The 14,008-nt window shown below is 45.6% G+C and overlaps 1 protein-coding gene across 1 annotated transcript; it reads right to left on the bottom strand.

Annotated features, from left to right (window-relative positions):
* Positions 1-6,226: 6,226 nt before the first annotated feature.
* bloc1s5 (biogenesis of lysosomal organelles complex-1, subunit 5, muted) lies at positions 6,227-10,569 on the bottom strand. The gene is made up of 5 exons (XM_076291068.1): positions 10,285-10,569; positions 9,212-9,294; positions 8,960-9,089; positions 8,434-8,492; positions 6,227-7,943 (listed from the first exon to the last, which is right to left on the bottom strand). The coding sequence occupies exons 1-5, from the start codon at positions 10,307-10,309 to the stop codon at positions 7,770-7,772; spliced, it is 471 nt and encodes a 156-aa protein (XP_076147183.1). The 5' UTR covers positions 10,310-10,569; the 3' UTR covers positions 6,227-7,769.
* Positions 10,570-14,008: the final 3,439 nt, after the last annotated feature.

Here is a 14,008-nt window from a genome sequence, read left to right as displayed (position 1 = left end):
GGATCGCTCTCCTATGGCCGGGGCGTGTGATGTGACGCACGATGAGCCATCATCACTGGTAGACGTTACATCATCCCCATCGGATCAGGCCCCGGAAACCGTCATCTACACAGGATGCGACAACGACAGGGAAAGCGGAGATCCGGTGGCTATACAGTAGATGGCGTGGTCGTGTGAGCTGGCCTCTCTGGACATGATAATAGCACGTGGCTATTGAGAGTGTGCTGCTGGAGAGGCAGATGGAGCACAGGCGGGCGGGCGGGCGGAATCTTTGCGTGACGTGACTAATGCTGCTTTGAATTCCCGGCCCCCTCTGCCTCAAGGTAAAGTCATTAAGGCCGTAGCAACGCAGCCCACTAGGGTTCAGAGCGGGATATGATGAAAACTAAAGCACAGGACTGCAAGGCAGAGAGAGAGAGAGAGAGAGAGAGAGAGAGAGGGAGAGAGAGAGAGAGAGAGATTGGACAGAAGGGGACCTCTGTGTGTGTGTGTGTGTGTGTGTGTGACAGTGAGAAAGAAACATACAGAGGAAAAGAGGCCCAATGAGAGCGTGAGAGATAATAGCATTGAGAAGACAGACGGAGAGAAAAAAGCGGAAAAAGACAGAGGGAAGAGGAAAAGTAGAAAAAGGAGAAATTGGGCAGTGCATTCCTCTGCCAGGCCTCCCCAGAGCATATGGGATAAGATAGCAACTCAGACAGGGATGTCAGCTGGAGCTGCTCCAGTCATTCATGCACACACACACATGCACACACACACACACAGACACACACATACAAACACACACACACACACACACACACACACACACACACACATATTTATACAGTATACACACACACACACACACACAGGCACACAATGACACACAGACACATTCTCACACGATGTGCGTGTTCCTAACTATAGATGGTTGCCATCTGTGGTTCCCTTCTCACACAGCATGGTTGGTGGACAGGCAGGGTGAAACAAGGACAGCAGGCTTTCCTGAATGGGACAATCCTTCATCTCTGTCTCTGAGCTGATTGATTTGTGAGTTTTCAGGGTCTGTGTCGAACAGGATATTAGATTCACCCTGGAAATCCCACCCCCGATCAACCCTGGAAAAATCATTGGTCAGGTCATAGTGACCCAGCACCTGGACAAAAGGGCGTCCAAAAAAAAAGATAGAGGTCAGAAGATTCACCCAGCTCCAAAAAGTCCACTGAAAAACAGCATGAGAGCGTCCCAGCATTGGACGTGAGCGCTCATCACCCTACAATTTATAACTCCTCTGTGTCACCATGCAAAACGGATGATGAGAAGAGGAAAAAACACATAAAACAAAAGATTAAAAAGATAAAATAAATAAAAAATAAATGACAGGGGTGCAGCCTGGGAAAGGCTCCCAGCATAATGTATAGTGTGTGCTGCTGGACAACCCACAGTGGCGAGGCTGCCAGCAGTGAGAGGTTAATGGAAGCGGATGAGGAGAATACGGCGCTCCGCGGTCCACAGACCATGATCCGTGTGATCTGCTGTGACCACAGACAGGAACTCCCGAGGCTGGAGACCTCTCTTTGGTTCCTGCTACATCGCTCACCAGGGCTAAAAAGCAGAGCACAACAGAGCCAGAGCTGGGCCCGGCCCAGTCCAACCCAACTCAGAACCTCACTGACCAGAACAGTACACAGAGAGGATGGGCCTCCAGGCTCTCTGAATCATCCTTTATAATGTGTCCTATTACATCTCTGCTCTCTGAGTTATCGCCTTAAATCAATATGCCCACAAAGAGCAATAAATAACTGATAAAATAGCTTTGATAGGTTTCCCATGACTGCTTGCCGATAGATTTAGGCCCAGAATTTCTTCCATTGGACAGTGTAAAAATGGATGCATTACATATCAAGGCAAGGCAAATTCAAAGGACCAGTTGGCACCATGTTCAATGGTCAGTTGAGGAAAGGTAAAGAGATTGTTTTTTTTTGCGTTCTTTCTTTTTTGACTGCAGTCTACAGTACTCAACAAGAACATGATTCTGTCCAGAGCTCCTTTTCGGTCCCAATATTGTTACGCAACTTCACATAAATTAAGTTTCTCAACTGGAACCAATGTATTTCCCATTCACAGTCCACCTGGAAAATTAGCACTATCCTGAGCATGGGATAATGTGAGTGCTTTTTACTAACTGTTTACATTGGTAGGACATTGAACAGATCAGGAAAGAATTATTTGGATGACATCCATCTGTAAATTACACACAGTGTTCAGAGGCACTCAAAGCCACCCAAACATCATCTCAAGCTTTCATCTGAGCGTATTTAAAGTTGTTTGCTGAAATCAAACTAAGATTATTACCCAGTCTGGTAAAGCATTAATAGACTAGACACAACTGTGATGCTGTTTCCTCAACAAAGCAAACACAATGTATTTATTTCTATTAGAGTATGCCGAAGCATGTTATTGTCTGTCTTTTCATTTATGCAATGTTTTTTCCAGCAGACTACACATGTGATTTAAGATTCTGTCTGTGCAAACAAGAATATTTATGTCCACCATCTCATGCACTTTTTCCCCATTGTCATTCCCGATCGCTCCTGAATACCGACACAAAGAAATTGCTGAGAGATTTCCTGGAGAGAAGAGATAACCTGATAGCCTGACAGACACATGCAACAATAACGCCCTCCCGTGCCTCCCCTTACACGGGCAGGTCCAGTTATTGCACTGTCCTCACAAGGTTACGACAGGGCAGTTGAAAAAGAGAAAAATAATGTATAAATAGTACCTCGACTTAATGGGGGAAAATCCATGAAGGAATGCTGCTGGCAGTCGCTCCAGACATTCCTTGCCCCCCAGACGACAGTAAGCAGTGGGCCACAGTGGTGGCGAAGTCGTGTGCGATGACAAGCCATTCTCCCCGTGCTCTGTGGCCATTGTTCTGCTTTTGATTGACTGAGGAAGGCATTTGTTGTTGCTGGACCTTATCTGTGTTTTTGTGGGACTTAGCCCTTGGTCCAGGCCAATGAAAAACAGCCTTACGGCATACACCTCTGAGCTATGTGGACCTGAACAGACCATGGCAATGTTACATGGTGATCATGGGGGGCATTGCAAAGGTCCATTTTAATCCTCGCTCGTAGACACATCTCCTTTTCTCTATACCCAGGAGCATCCTAGCAAAGTCAGTAATGGTGGAAGACACACTGCTTCATCCCCTCTCCAGTAATAATAAAAAAATCCCTCTTCTATTCATTACTGCGAATAGCTCTATAATCCTTTTCTGCCTCTGCTTTGTGGCTCTCAGGGTGAGCGTTTGCCACTGCCAAAGAATTCATATTACCACCTGCATTACCATCCGCTCCAGGAGCATCCAGCCTCCCCCGCCGTGCTCTAATGCTGGCTTATTAACTGGGCTGCGCACTCAATTGTTCATTGGTGTTTTCATTTGGAGGCGGCTATAATTGAGTGCGATGGCCGTAAAAAAGGCACAATGGGGAGACTAGAGTGGGGACTGAGGAGACGACTCAGAGGGCAGTAATGAAGGCCCCCGAAAATTAATACCTTCCTCATTTTACGGCGCACAATAACCAACTTTTAAAATGTGTGCAAAACAGTGTGTGTGTGTGTGTGTGTGTGTGTTTGTGTGAGTGTCTTTCTTTCTACTCCCCTGCGCGCACACACACACACAGGCCGCCTTTCTCTCACAAGAGAAAAGCGAACTTTAATTTAGTGAGTTGAAAAGTGCACACTGGGCACTGCCAAAACCCCTGTCAAGCTATCAGCAGTGGCAGTCCACCGAGAGTTTACTGGGCCTGAGAGTGTGAGAGCTCCACAAGCAGGCACACTGGGCTTAGGGAGGTGCGTGTGTGTGTGTGTGTGTGTGTGTGTGTGTGTGTGTGTGTGTCTGTGTGTGTGTGTGCGTGCGTGTGTGTGTGTGTGTGTGTGTGTGTGTGTGTGTATGTGTGTGCACGTGCGTGTGCGCATATGTGTGTGTCTGTGTGCGCATATGTGTGTGTCTGTGTGTGTGTGTGTGCGTGCGTGTGTGTGTGTGTGTGTGTGTGTGTGTGTGTGCGCATATGTGTGTGTCTGTGTGTGTATGCATTGAGGAGGAGTGCTGCAGGTGGGACTGGAAGCCTTGGGGTTGGCGGAGAACTCTTTGTTCTTCACTTCAGAGGGAAGGTGATAAAAGTTAGCAAGCGGAGGCCTTCACCGATGCACATGGGCCCTATTACGCACCGCCGATCAGCAAAAGATTGCAATTTCAGATTTTCAGATGGCTAGATGAGGACAACTTTTCCACATCTGTCAAAAGATCAACACGAGCTGCTGCCTTGACATGGAGGTAGCATTTCAGTGGAGTGGAGGCAGGACATATTATGGGCTGCTCCTGTTGTACAGAAGGCCCAGCAGCTGGAGGCATGCTGTGATCAGACATTTCCTAATTGGAGTCCCAACGGTCTCGCCTCCTCGGGCCGAGCAGCAGGCTTTTTCCCTGACGATTTATGTTGGCAGGGAACCATGGTTCTTGACTGGGATCACTATGCTCTTTCCATAACAGGAAGATCACAGTGGCTCCGATACAGAGGAGACGAAAAACAAGCTCTGGTTCCTGAGTCCGAGCGGTGGCAGGGAGCAAGGCAGGGGTGGTGGTGTGGGGGATGATAAAGTACCCCCGGTTGGGGCCCACATTGCCCTGCACTCATCTTACCGGACAGAGTCTATCTTGGGGGGGGGGGGGGGGGGGGTTTGAGGGGAGGAAGTGTACACTTCATGGCCACTTCCTGTGCCTGGCCACTGAAAAACGACGGGGGCTTCCCTTTGAGGTCAGCAGCGAGCATCATGGCGGCCCTTTGTTGCAAACAGAATCCATCTATGTCAGTGCTAACCCACCCCTGAACCTGGCACGACTTTGATACCGTTCCAACATCAGTTTCCCCGGCACACGGTTCAGCTGCTGTGTCAGTTCATGGAACATGATTGCCTATGGTGCGTGCGTCTTAAAATAAATACGGGACTTCTATAATAAAAATTTACCGCAGGAGTAAAATAAGAACATTCCTCTGATGAGTAGGAACAAACCTAACAAACCAGGGCTATGGTTCAGGAGCCGAGGCTGAAGACCTCAGACACTGAAAATATATTGGTTAATCTTTGTAAGCTTTTGTTACTTTCACATGGCAAATGCCAGGCCATCACCAGTGCAGTATTATTTGTTTAAAGCTGTGCTTATGTTATGTCTGTGTGTATGATAAATAGTGTATGGATGTTATGGCTACTGTGTGATGTCTATTCACTTGTACAGCTTAACGTAAACGTGGTGTCTTGGTCTTGGCGTCTCACTGTATTTCTAAGCCTTATTGTAAAAGATACTGATTGATTTTTGAGTAGCTTGGGGAAATAAAAGGAGTTTAAATCACACACTCGTGAAAACTTCACATGCGGGGACTTTTATTGTTGACCTTTCTGTTCGTGCCGGGGTCTATTTTTTCTTACTCAAACTCTTGGACAAAAATAAATAGGGTCAGATAAAAGGTGGCTTTGTCGGAGGGGGTGGGTCGCTCTTCCGGATTGTCACTCCTCGTTAGGCGCTGATGCCTGTGTGGATTTCACCAGCTGTGCCCCCGGCCAAGGTGGTGTATGTATGTATGTATGAGCCACGTCCGCCATTGGGGCTTCGCCTCAAAACATCTGCTGGCCTTGTCCCTGCGCCCGCACTGGTCACCCGCACACGTGCCAACCAGCACGCCGCCCTGGCGCACTCCGGTTAGCCACCAAGTGTAGCACGACATGTTCTGACGAGAGACAGAGCAAGAGGGGTGAGCGAGACATTTCGCTTTTTTAAAAATCAGGGTTCACGGCACAAAGTTAAAGGCAGGGCCAGGGCTGCCTTGGCACTCTATATTTCATGACCGCTTTATTGGAGAATATCTGCTGACAAGTTCACCAGTTGCATGGATCAGCCACATGTACTTTTAGCTGAAAAACGACCGGACAAAAAAAAAAACACACTGGCAGAAAAACACAAGTCAAAAAATGTTTTTTTTTTAGCTTTGCATTTATTTAATTTCTTTTCATAGACATTTCATCTTCCCTTCCTTCTGGTTGTTCTGGAAGTGTCCGTGAGTAGAGGTTCCTGGTTGCTTTCTTGTTGCTATAGGGCTTTTAAAAAATATTTGTTCTGTCACACTCCAATCACTCACTTTTATCAATCACTTTTATAACACACAAGAAATGTGCCACAAAGCTCTCCATCCATCTTTTTATTCATGTGTCCATTCATCTATCTCTCATTTGGTCAGTTTAGAATTCCTCTTTTCACTCTACTGTCCAATGATAGCTCTCCATATGCACGTTTTTCTTTCCCATGGTTGTTCAGCACACATAGACGGCACAATGGAGCAAAGGGAGGATGCTGACACAAGTCGACCTTTGGCAGTTCAGTCAAAAAGGCCAGTTGAACCATCTAGACGTTTTTAGTGCTAGATTGTTGACTGAGTGGTCCGTCATGGACTTTTCTTGGTAAGGAGAGTTTGTTTGACAACACTTGGTGAATGAGGTGTCCAATATCTTGACCAGTCATGTTAAATAACCAATCAACTGCACAACATAGAGACAACACATCAGTCTCTATTTGCTGAATGACATTTCTGTACAACAGACCTTTGAATAAACTTTATTTTTCTATGCAACGGAGGGAGAGTGAATATACTTCAACACCCTTGGGCATGATAAAAATAAAAATGTTCAGTGTGTAAGAGCTCACAGCCAAGAAACCGTCACAGCTTTGCTTGTCTGGACATTTGCACACAGCTTCCAGGTGAGAGATTCATAATTTAATTGGTCATAAAAGTGACAGATTTAACACAAGACACTGTGGAATCGTTCTGGCTGTATAAAAAAGTGCGATAAGGGCTCTTTGAATGAAATATATAGATCTACATATCATAGAGGCATAAAATGAGAGTATAAAAAATATCTGGTCAGACTGATAGACAGAGAGAGGGACAGAAAGAGGGAGGGAGGGAGAGAGGGAATGAAAGAAGCAATGGCCATAGAAAGAAAAAGGCTCAGAGGTGGCCAGAGGGAAAAAAAGAGACAGTTAGACAGCCAAGAGAGGGAAAAAAAATACAGAGAAAGAAAGACAGCCACACAGGGAGACAGCCTGTCAGAGGCTGAGAAAGAGATATGAGGAGGCAGAAAGAGACAGCCACACACAACGAAGGTAGAGAGAGAGAGAGTACAAGAGAGAGAGAAAGAGAAACAGAGAATGTCCAAAGAGAGTGTGTAAGAGAGTGTGTGACTGAAGGAGAGAAATGGTACAGACAGACACCCAAAGACCAAGAGTGGGAGAGCAAAAGAGGGAGCAGGAAAGAGAGATGCTAAAAACAAAGGAGCCAGAAAACAGGTACGATGAAGAGGGATGATGGGTGGCCTGAGATGACGTGTGTGAGTGTGCAACGTGTGAGCATGTGAAACAAACAACCCCTCTGTGCTGAGGGCATCAGAAATAGATAATAGACCCTGATTTCAATGACGGACATAGTGTCAGTCGATGAGCAAAGTGTCTCATGGGCAAACTAAAGCCATCCTGTGGCACATGGGAGAATTGAACTGACCCATCAATGTAAGTGCTTAGGATCTGGCTCCTGGTATTAAATTAGCAAATACTTTGTCCAGTTATTCAATTAGCTTTAGGTGGACTTAACACTTCGCCCGTCTTTTGAAAGAAAGAGAGTTACAGAAATGGGGGTATTAGAAGCGGGCAAACATGGCGAGGTCCATCTTCATCAGAAGGTGGCAAACTTGGCGAGGTCCTTTTTCATCTCTCCGTACTGGGCGCTGAGGCGACCCACGGCCTTGGCGTGCTCCTCGTCCACCTCCTCTTTCAGAATGACCTGCTGCTTCAGGAACTCCTCCCAGTCCGCTTTACGGCGCTCCAGACACACCTGCATCTGGGTGCTCTGACACGCACACATATACATACACACACACACGCGCTCACACACACGCTCACACACACGCGTGCACACACCCGCACACACACGCGCACACACACGCGCACACACACACACACACACACACACACACACAAATAACCAGCTGTTTCTCTCCACAGTCCATCAATAGACTGAGAATGGACCACTTATGATAAAACTGTGTTTAAATTTGGTCTTGCATCATGTAAGATTAGACATCAGGAGATAATATGGATAGAGGAAGAATCATACTACTGTAACTTTCTACAAATTAATAGTTATTTTCACTATCAAAATATTTTAATGATACTCCCAAACAGCCCTATTATTTACAGTCTCAGAATGGCTGCTTTCAATGGGACTTACTGTTTCTCGCCACACAGTCCCCACCATTTCTCAGGCCAGATTATAAGATTTACACTAGCATTGCCTCAAACAGAACTGGATCAGCTGCCTGGCATGCTGTTCGTATTACCTGCTGTGCCTCTAGCTCCCTCTGCTGGATTCTTTGTGCCATGTGATTAGCTGCCTCCACTATCATGGAAGAAAGAACAGCACATCAGAATATCCAGGTACAGAATAAACAAGACTATTCACATATCTATCAGTCACATCCAATCAATATGTTCAGATTAGCATGCATGTACACAAATGAGTAAAATACAGAGATCATCTGGTCATCTTTACATCATCAATACAACCACATTTCACCGCATTTAGATTTGGAATAACGTCAGTAAAAATTACTTTTCATGTATTTAATTATGCGAATAGTATATTTCTCAACTACTTTGCCATTAGTGTCTGCTACTTGACAGCAGTGAGAGAGACATATGAGAGCGAGGATAACTATATAACTATATAGTTATATATCACTATATAACTATCATTCACTGTGGATAACAAGTTCTTGTAAGTGAGGATATGCAACTGTATTGGCATCTGTGACTGTCAGCTCTTCTCCTAGGTTTGTAAAGAAGACTAATTAGGAAGATGCTCACATCTTGTTAGAGCCTGCAGCAGGTTCTGGTGCATGGCTTCTGAACAGTTAGGCAGAGCTTGTTCATTGGTTTCCGCAACCATTTTGTTGAGGTTCTCCAACAGACGGCACTCCCGAAATCCACGTTTCTCCTACATAAATGACCATAGGAGATGGATTTTCATATCATAGGTTTATAATGACGCTTCATTTACTTACTGACTTAATACGTTTCATGCGAAATCAACGGAACCAAGCAAGGTTGGGTTCTCACCTCAAATTCTTTCACAAAGTACCGTATTTCCCCTTGGATGATGGGTCTGTGATCTATCAGCCTGGACTGGATGTCTCCCACATCTACAAAGACATTAAACATTGCTATTACAAAAACACTCAATGTTCTAACATTTGGAGACAAGTGTGCTATAGACAATTTCCAGTACCAGTTGTTAATGTTAAATATGACAAGTTGTTAATGTTACATATGACAACTACTTTGAGAAACATAGGCTGTATCATCACTTAAGTTACATACTTACATATACCCTTTAAATATTTTTTGCATGTTATTCTTTCACACAAACATACAGGCATTTGTGGGCGTTGTTGGGAGGTAACCAGGCAAGGTATGCCATGCTATTGGAGGTGCAAACAAATGCTGCATCGCCATTGAGATCACATAGAAACTTCTGGCTTCTGGGCTATCAATTTGGTAACTATAAGGGGCTATTTAAAGTCTGTAGAACACTAAACATATCGGAGGTGTCAGATGTTGAGTTACTCCAGTCTAGATTTTTTGACGTTAATCACTCCTATGATGTATTGGTATTGTCTAGCCAAAGTAAGTGCCTGTTAACTGATGGCCAAATCAACCAAAACTCAGATATTGATTGCAGATCCAAGTGGTCTGTGACGTAAGCTTGTGTGAAAGAATTGGCTTTGCACCTGTCCTGAACAATGATAGAACTATTCTCTCAAGGTCTGGGAAATTAGCAGACTTCAGGCTTTCCTGACAGCATGTTCAATACAAAAATTAAGTGACACTTTCAAATACAGACAGGCAACCTGTCAGAGATGGCAAATTTCTAGCTGCATGATCCCCGTCGGTAAATGTCTAGCCTGTGCTATCCGTCTCTTTATCAGGCACTGCAAGCCAAGTCCACAGCTTACTCAGATAGTGAATTCAACGTTTACGATGCTGTAGCTGTGCAGATGTCAAGTTAATGTGTCTGCATAGCTTAGGTGCTGTGGCATGTCCAGTGATTAGCCTATAGACCATTCCACCAAAAGACTAAAATAAACCTTTTTGCAAAGTGGAACGACAGTCTGTGCTAGTGTCAAACTTACCTTTCACAATTTTCTCCATTGTCATGAACAAGGTTTAATTACAAGCTTACAAACTCTAAACAGCGAACCAAACTTAGCTAGTTACGCTAGTTAGCTACATATAGATGAATATTTGATCATTTGTTTCACTCAGGCAATGACGAGAGTATCATACATAAAAAAATATTTGCTAGTTTGAAAGCAATATGTCATATTCTGTAAGCAATATTAAAAACTGACAAAGTAAGCTACTAAATTGAAGTCACCAGACCAATGCAAAAGCATCTGACAACAACATGAGTGAAGAACTTCCGGTGTTGTTTTGTTACCTTAAAGGGGACGTAGCAAGCTGTGATGCCTGTGCGACAGGTACAAGGTAGGCGTTTGAAGCTAATTTATAATGGCCTGACGCAGATTATAGCCATATTTATTTTAGGTATTCTATTGCCTAAATCTTTACGGTCATATTTCATGACCAAAGGTTGTTGATGGATATCAATGATTCATATGATTGCCCTCAGTAAAAAAGCACAAGAAACAGGAGCAAACAGTTACAAACTCTGCTTCATAAGATGTCGCGGGCGATCGGGAAGACGCTGAGCAGAGGGCACGTCGCGTAAAACAACGCGAGACCGCGGAAATGGCCGGACGGTGCTTCAGGCCTTATTCGAACCTGCAATGCCATTCTTAACGTGCTATGTAGCACAGAGCTGCCTTTCCCATGTGTGCTATGGAGATGCTGATTAGTGCAGTGCTCATTATACATGATTAGAGTCTCGTGACTGCCGGCTACTGCGTGCGTGCGTAGATCAAAGTCCGCTGATCGCGGCATTCCCCTATTTTGTAAAATTATTTTTTACTCCTCTGGATGTTGCAATGGATATCAATGATTCATATGATTGCCCTCAGTAAAAAAACACAAGAAACAGGACGCAAACACTCAGGTTCTCTGCTTCATAAGATGTCGCGTGCGATCGGGAAGACGCTGAGCAGAGGGCACCGTCGCGTAAATCAACGTGAGTCCGGGGAAACTGCCGGACGGTGCTTCAGGCCGGATTCGAACCTGCGATGCCATTCTTAACGTTCTATGTAGGACAGCGCTGCCTTTCCCATGTGTGCTACGGAGACGCTGATTAATGCAGTGCTCATTATACATGATTAGAGTCTCGTGACTGCCGGCTACTGCGTGCGTGCGTGCGTAGGTCAAAGTCCGCTGATCGCAGCATTCCCCTATTTTGTAAAATTATTTTTTACTCCTCTGGGTGTTGCAATGGATATCATTGATTCATATGATTGCCCTCAGTAAAAAAACACAAGAAACAGGACGCAAACAGTTACAAACGCTCAGGTTCTCTGCTTCATAAGATGTCGCAGGCGATCGGGAAGACGCTGAGCAGAGGGCACCGTCGCGTAAAACAACGTGAGTCTGCGGAAACTGCCGGATGGTGCTTCAGGCCGGATTCGAACCGTCGATGCCATTCTTAACGTGCTATGTAGGACAGCGCTGCCTTTCCCATGTGTGCTACGGAGACGCTGATTAATGCAGTGCTCATTATACATGATTAGAGTCTCGTGACTGCCGGCTACTGCGTGCGTGCGTAGGTCAAAGTCCGCTGATCGCGGCATTCCCCTATTTTGTAAAATTATTTTTTACTCCTCTGGGTGTTGCAATGGATATCATTGATTCATATGATTGCCCTCAGTAAAAAAACACAAGAAACAGGACGCAAACAGTTACAAACGCTCAGGTTCTCTGCTTCATAAGATGTCGCAGGCGATCGGGAAGACGCTGAGCAGAGGGCACCGTCGCGTAAAACAACGTGAGTCTGCGGAAACTGCCGGACGGTGCTTCAGGCCGGATTCGAACCGTCGATGCCATTCTTAACGTGCTATGTAGGACAGCGCTGCCTTTCCCATGTGTGCTACGGAGACGCTGATTAATGCAGTGCTCATTATACATGATTAGAGTCTCGTGACTGCCGGCTACTGCGTGCGTGCGTGCGTAGGTCAAAGTCCGCTGATCGCGGCATTCCCCTATTTTGTAAAATTATTTTTTACTCCTCTGGATGTTGCAATGGATATCAATGATTCATATGATTGCCCTCAGTAAAAAAACACAAGAAACAGGACGCAAACAGTTACAAACACTCAGGTTCTCTGCTTCATAAGATGTCGCGGGCGATCGGGAAGATGCTGAGCAGAGGGCACCGTCACGTAAAACAACGTGAGTCGGCGGAAACTGCCGGACGGTGCTTCAGGCCGGATTCGAACCGGCGATGCCATTCTTAAAGTGCTATGTAGCACAGCGCTGCCTTTCTCATGTGTGCTACGGAGACGCTGATTAATGCAGTGCTCATTATACATGATTAGAGTCTCGTGACTGCCGGCTACTGCGTGCGTGCGTGCGTAGGTCAAAGTCCGCTGATCGCTGCATTCCCCTATTTTGTAAAATTATTTTTTACTCCTCTGGGTGTTGCAATGGATATCAATGATTCATATGATTGCCCTCAGTAAAAAAACACAAGAAACAGGACGCAAACAGTTACAAACACTCAGGTTCTCTGCTTCATAAGATGTCGCGGGCGATCGGGAAGACGCTGAGCAGAGGGCACCTTTGCGTAAAACAACGTGAGTCCGCGGAAACTGCCGGACGGTGCTTCAGGCTGGATTCGAACCTGCGATGACATTCTTAAAGTGATATGTAGCACAGCGATGCCTTTCCCATGTGTGCTACGGAGACGCTGATTAATGTAGTGCTCATTATACATGATTAGAGTCTCGTGACTGCCGGCTACTGCGTGCGTGCGTGCGTGTGTAGGTCAAAGTCCGCTGATCGCGTCATTCCCCTATTTTGTAAAATTATTTTTTACTCCTCTGGGTGTTGCAATGGATATCAATGATTCATATGATTGCCCTCAGTAAAAAAACACAAGAAACAGGACGCAAACAGTTACAAACACTCAGGTTCTCTGCTTCATAAGATGTCGCGGGCGATCGGGAAGACGCTGAGCAGAGGGCACCGTCGCGTAAAACAACGTGAGATCACGGAAACTGCCGGACGGTGCTTCAGGCCGGATTCGAACTGGCGATGCCATTCTTAAAGTGCTATGTAGCACAGCGCTGCCTTTCCCATGTGTGCTACGGAGACGATGATTAATGCAGTGCTCATTATACATGATTAGAGTCTCGTGACTGCCGGCTACTGCGTGCGTGCGTGCGTAGGTCAAAGTCCGCTGATCGCGGCATTCCCCTATTTTGTAAAATTATTTTTTACTCCTCTGGATGTTGCAATGGATATCAATGATTCATATGATTGCCCTCAGTAAAAAAACACAAGAAACAGGACGCAAACAGTTACAAACACTCAGGTTCTCTGCTTCATAAGATGTCGCGGGCGATCGGGAAAACGCTGAGCAGAGGGCACCGTCGCGTAAAACAACGTGAGATCACGGAAACTGCCGGACGGTGCTTCAGGCCGGATTCGAACCGGCGATGCCATTCTTAAAGTGCTATGTAGCACAGCGCTGCCTTTCCCATGTGTGCTACGGAGACGATGATTAATGCAGTGCTCATTATACATGATTAGAGTCTCGTGACTGCCGGCTACTGCGTGCGTGCGTAGGTCAAAGTCCGCTGATCGCGGCATTCCCCTATTTTGTAAAATTATTTTTTACTCCTCTGGATGTTGCAATGGATATCAATGATTCATATGATTGCCCTCAGTAAAAAAACACAAGAAACAGGA

Source organism: Alosa pseudoharengus, unplaced genomic scaffold (assembly GCF_046254945.1).
Source record: "Alosa pseudoharengus isolate Yale_2024_CS ecotype anadromous, Long Island Sound unplaced genomic scaffold, YU_APseudo_1.1 YU_APseudo_1.1_scf_18, whole genome shotgun sequence".
Classification (NCBI taxonomy): domain Eukaryota; kingdom Metazoa; phylum Chordata; class Actinopteri; order Clupeiformes; family Clupeidae; genus Alosa; species Alosa pseudoharengus.
Note: the sequence above shows the minus strand (reverse complement) of the source record. Positions and strands in the feature narration are given on the sequence as shown.

What these genes read in the sequence shown, in the direction of transcription:
- bloc1s5 (XM_076291068.1), bottom strand. Translation starts at nt 10,309, where the DNA reads ATGACAATGGAGAAAATTGTGAAAG. An exon ending in GCTGCAGGCTCTAACAAGAT is followed by an intron (nt 8,493 to 8,959) that starts GTGAGCATCTTC and finishes CTTCCATGATAG; the next exon opens with TGGAGGCAGCTAATCACATG. An exon ending in GGGAGCTAGAGGCACAGCAG is followed by an intron (nt 7,944 to 8,433) that starts GTAATACGAACA and finishes TGTGCGTGTCAG; the next exon opens with AGCACCCAGATGCAGGTGTG.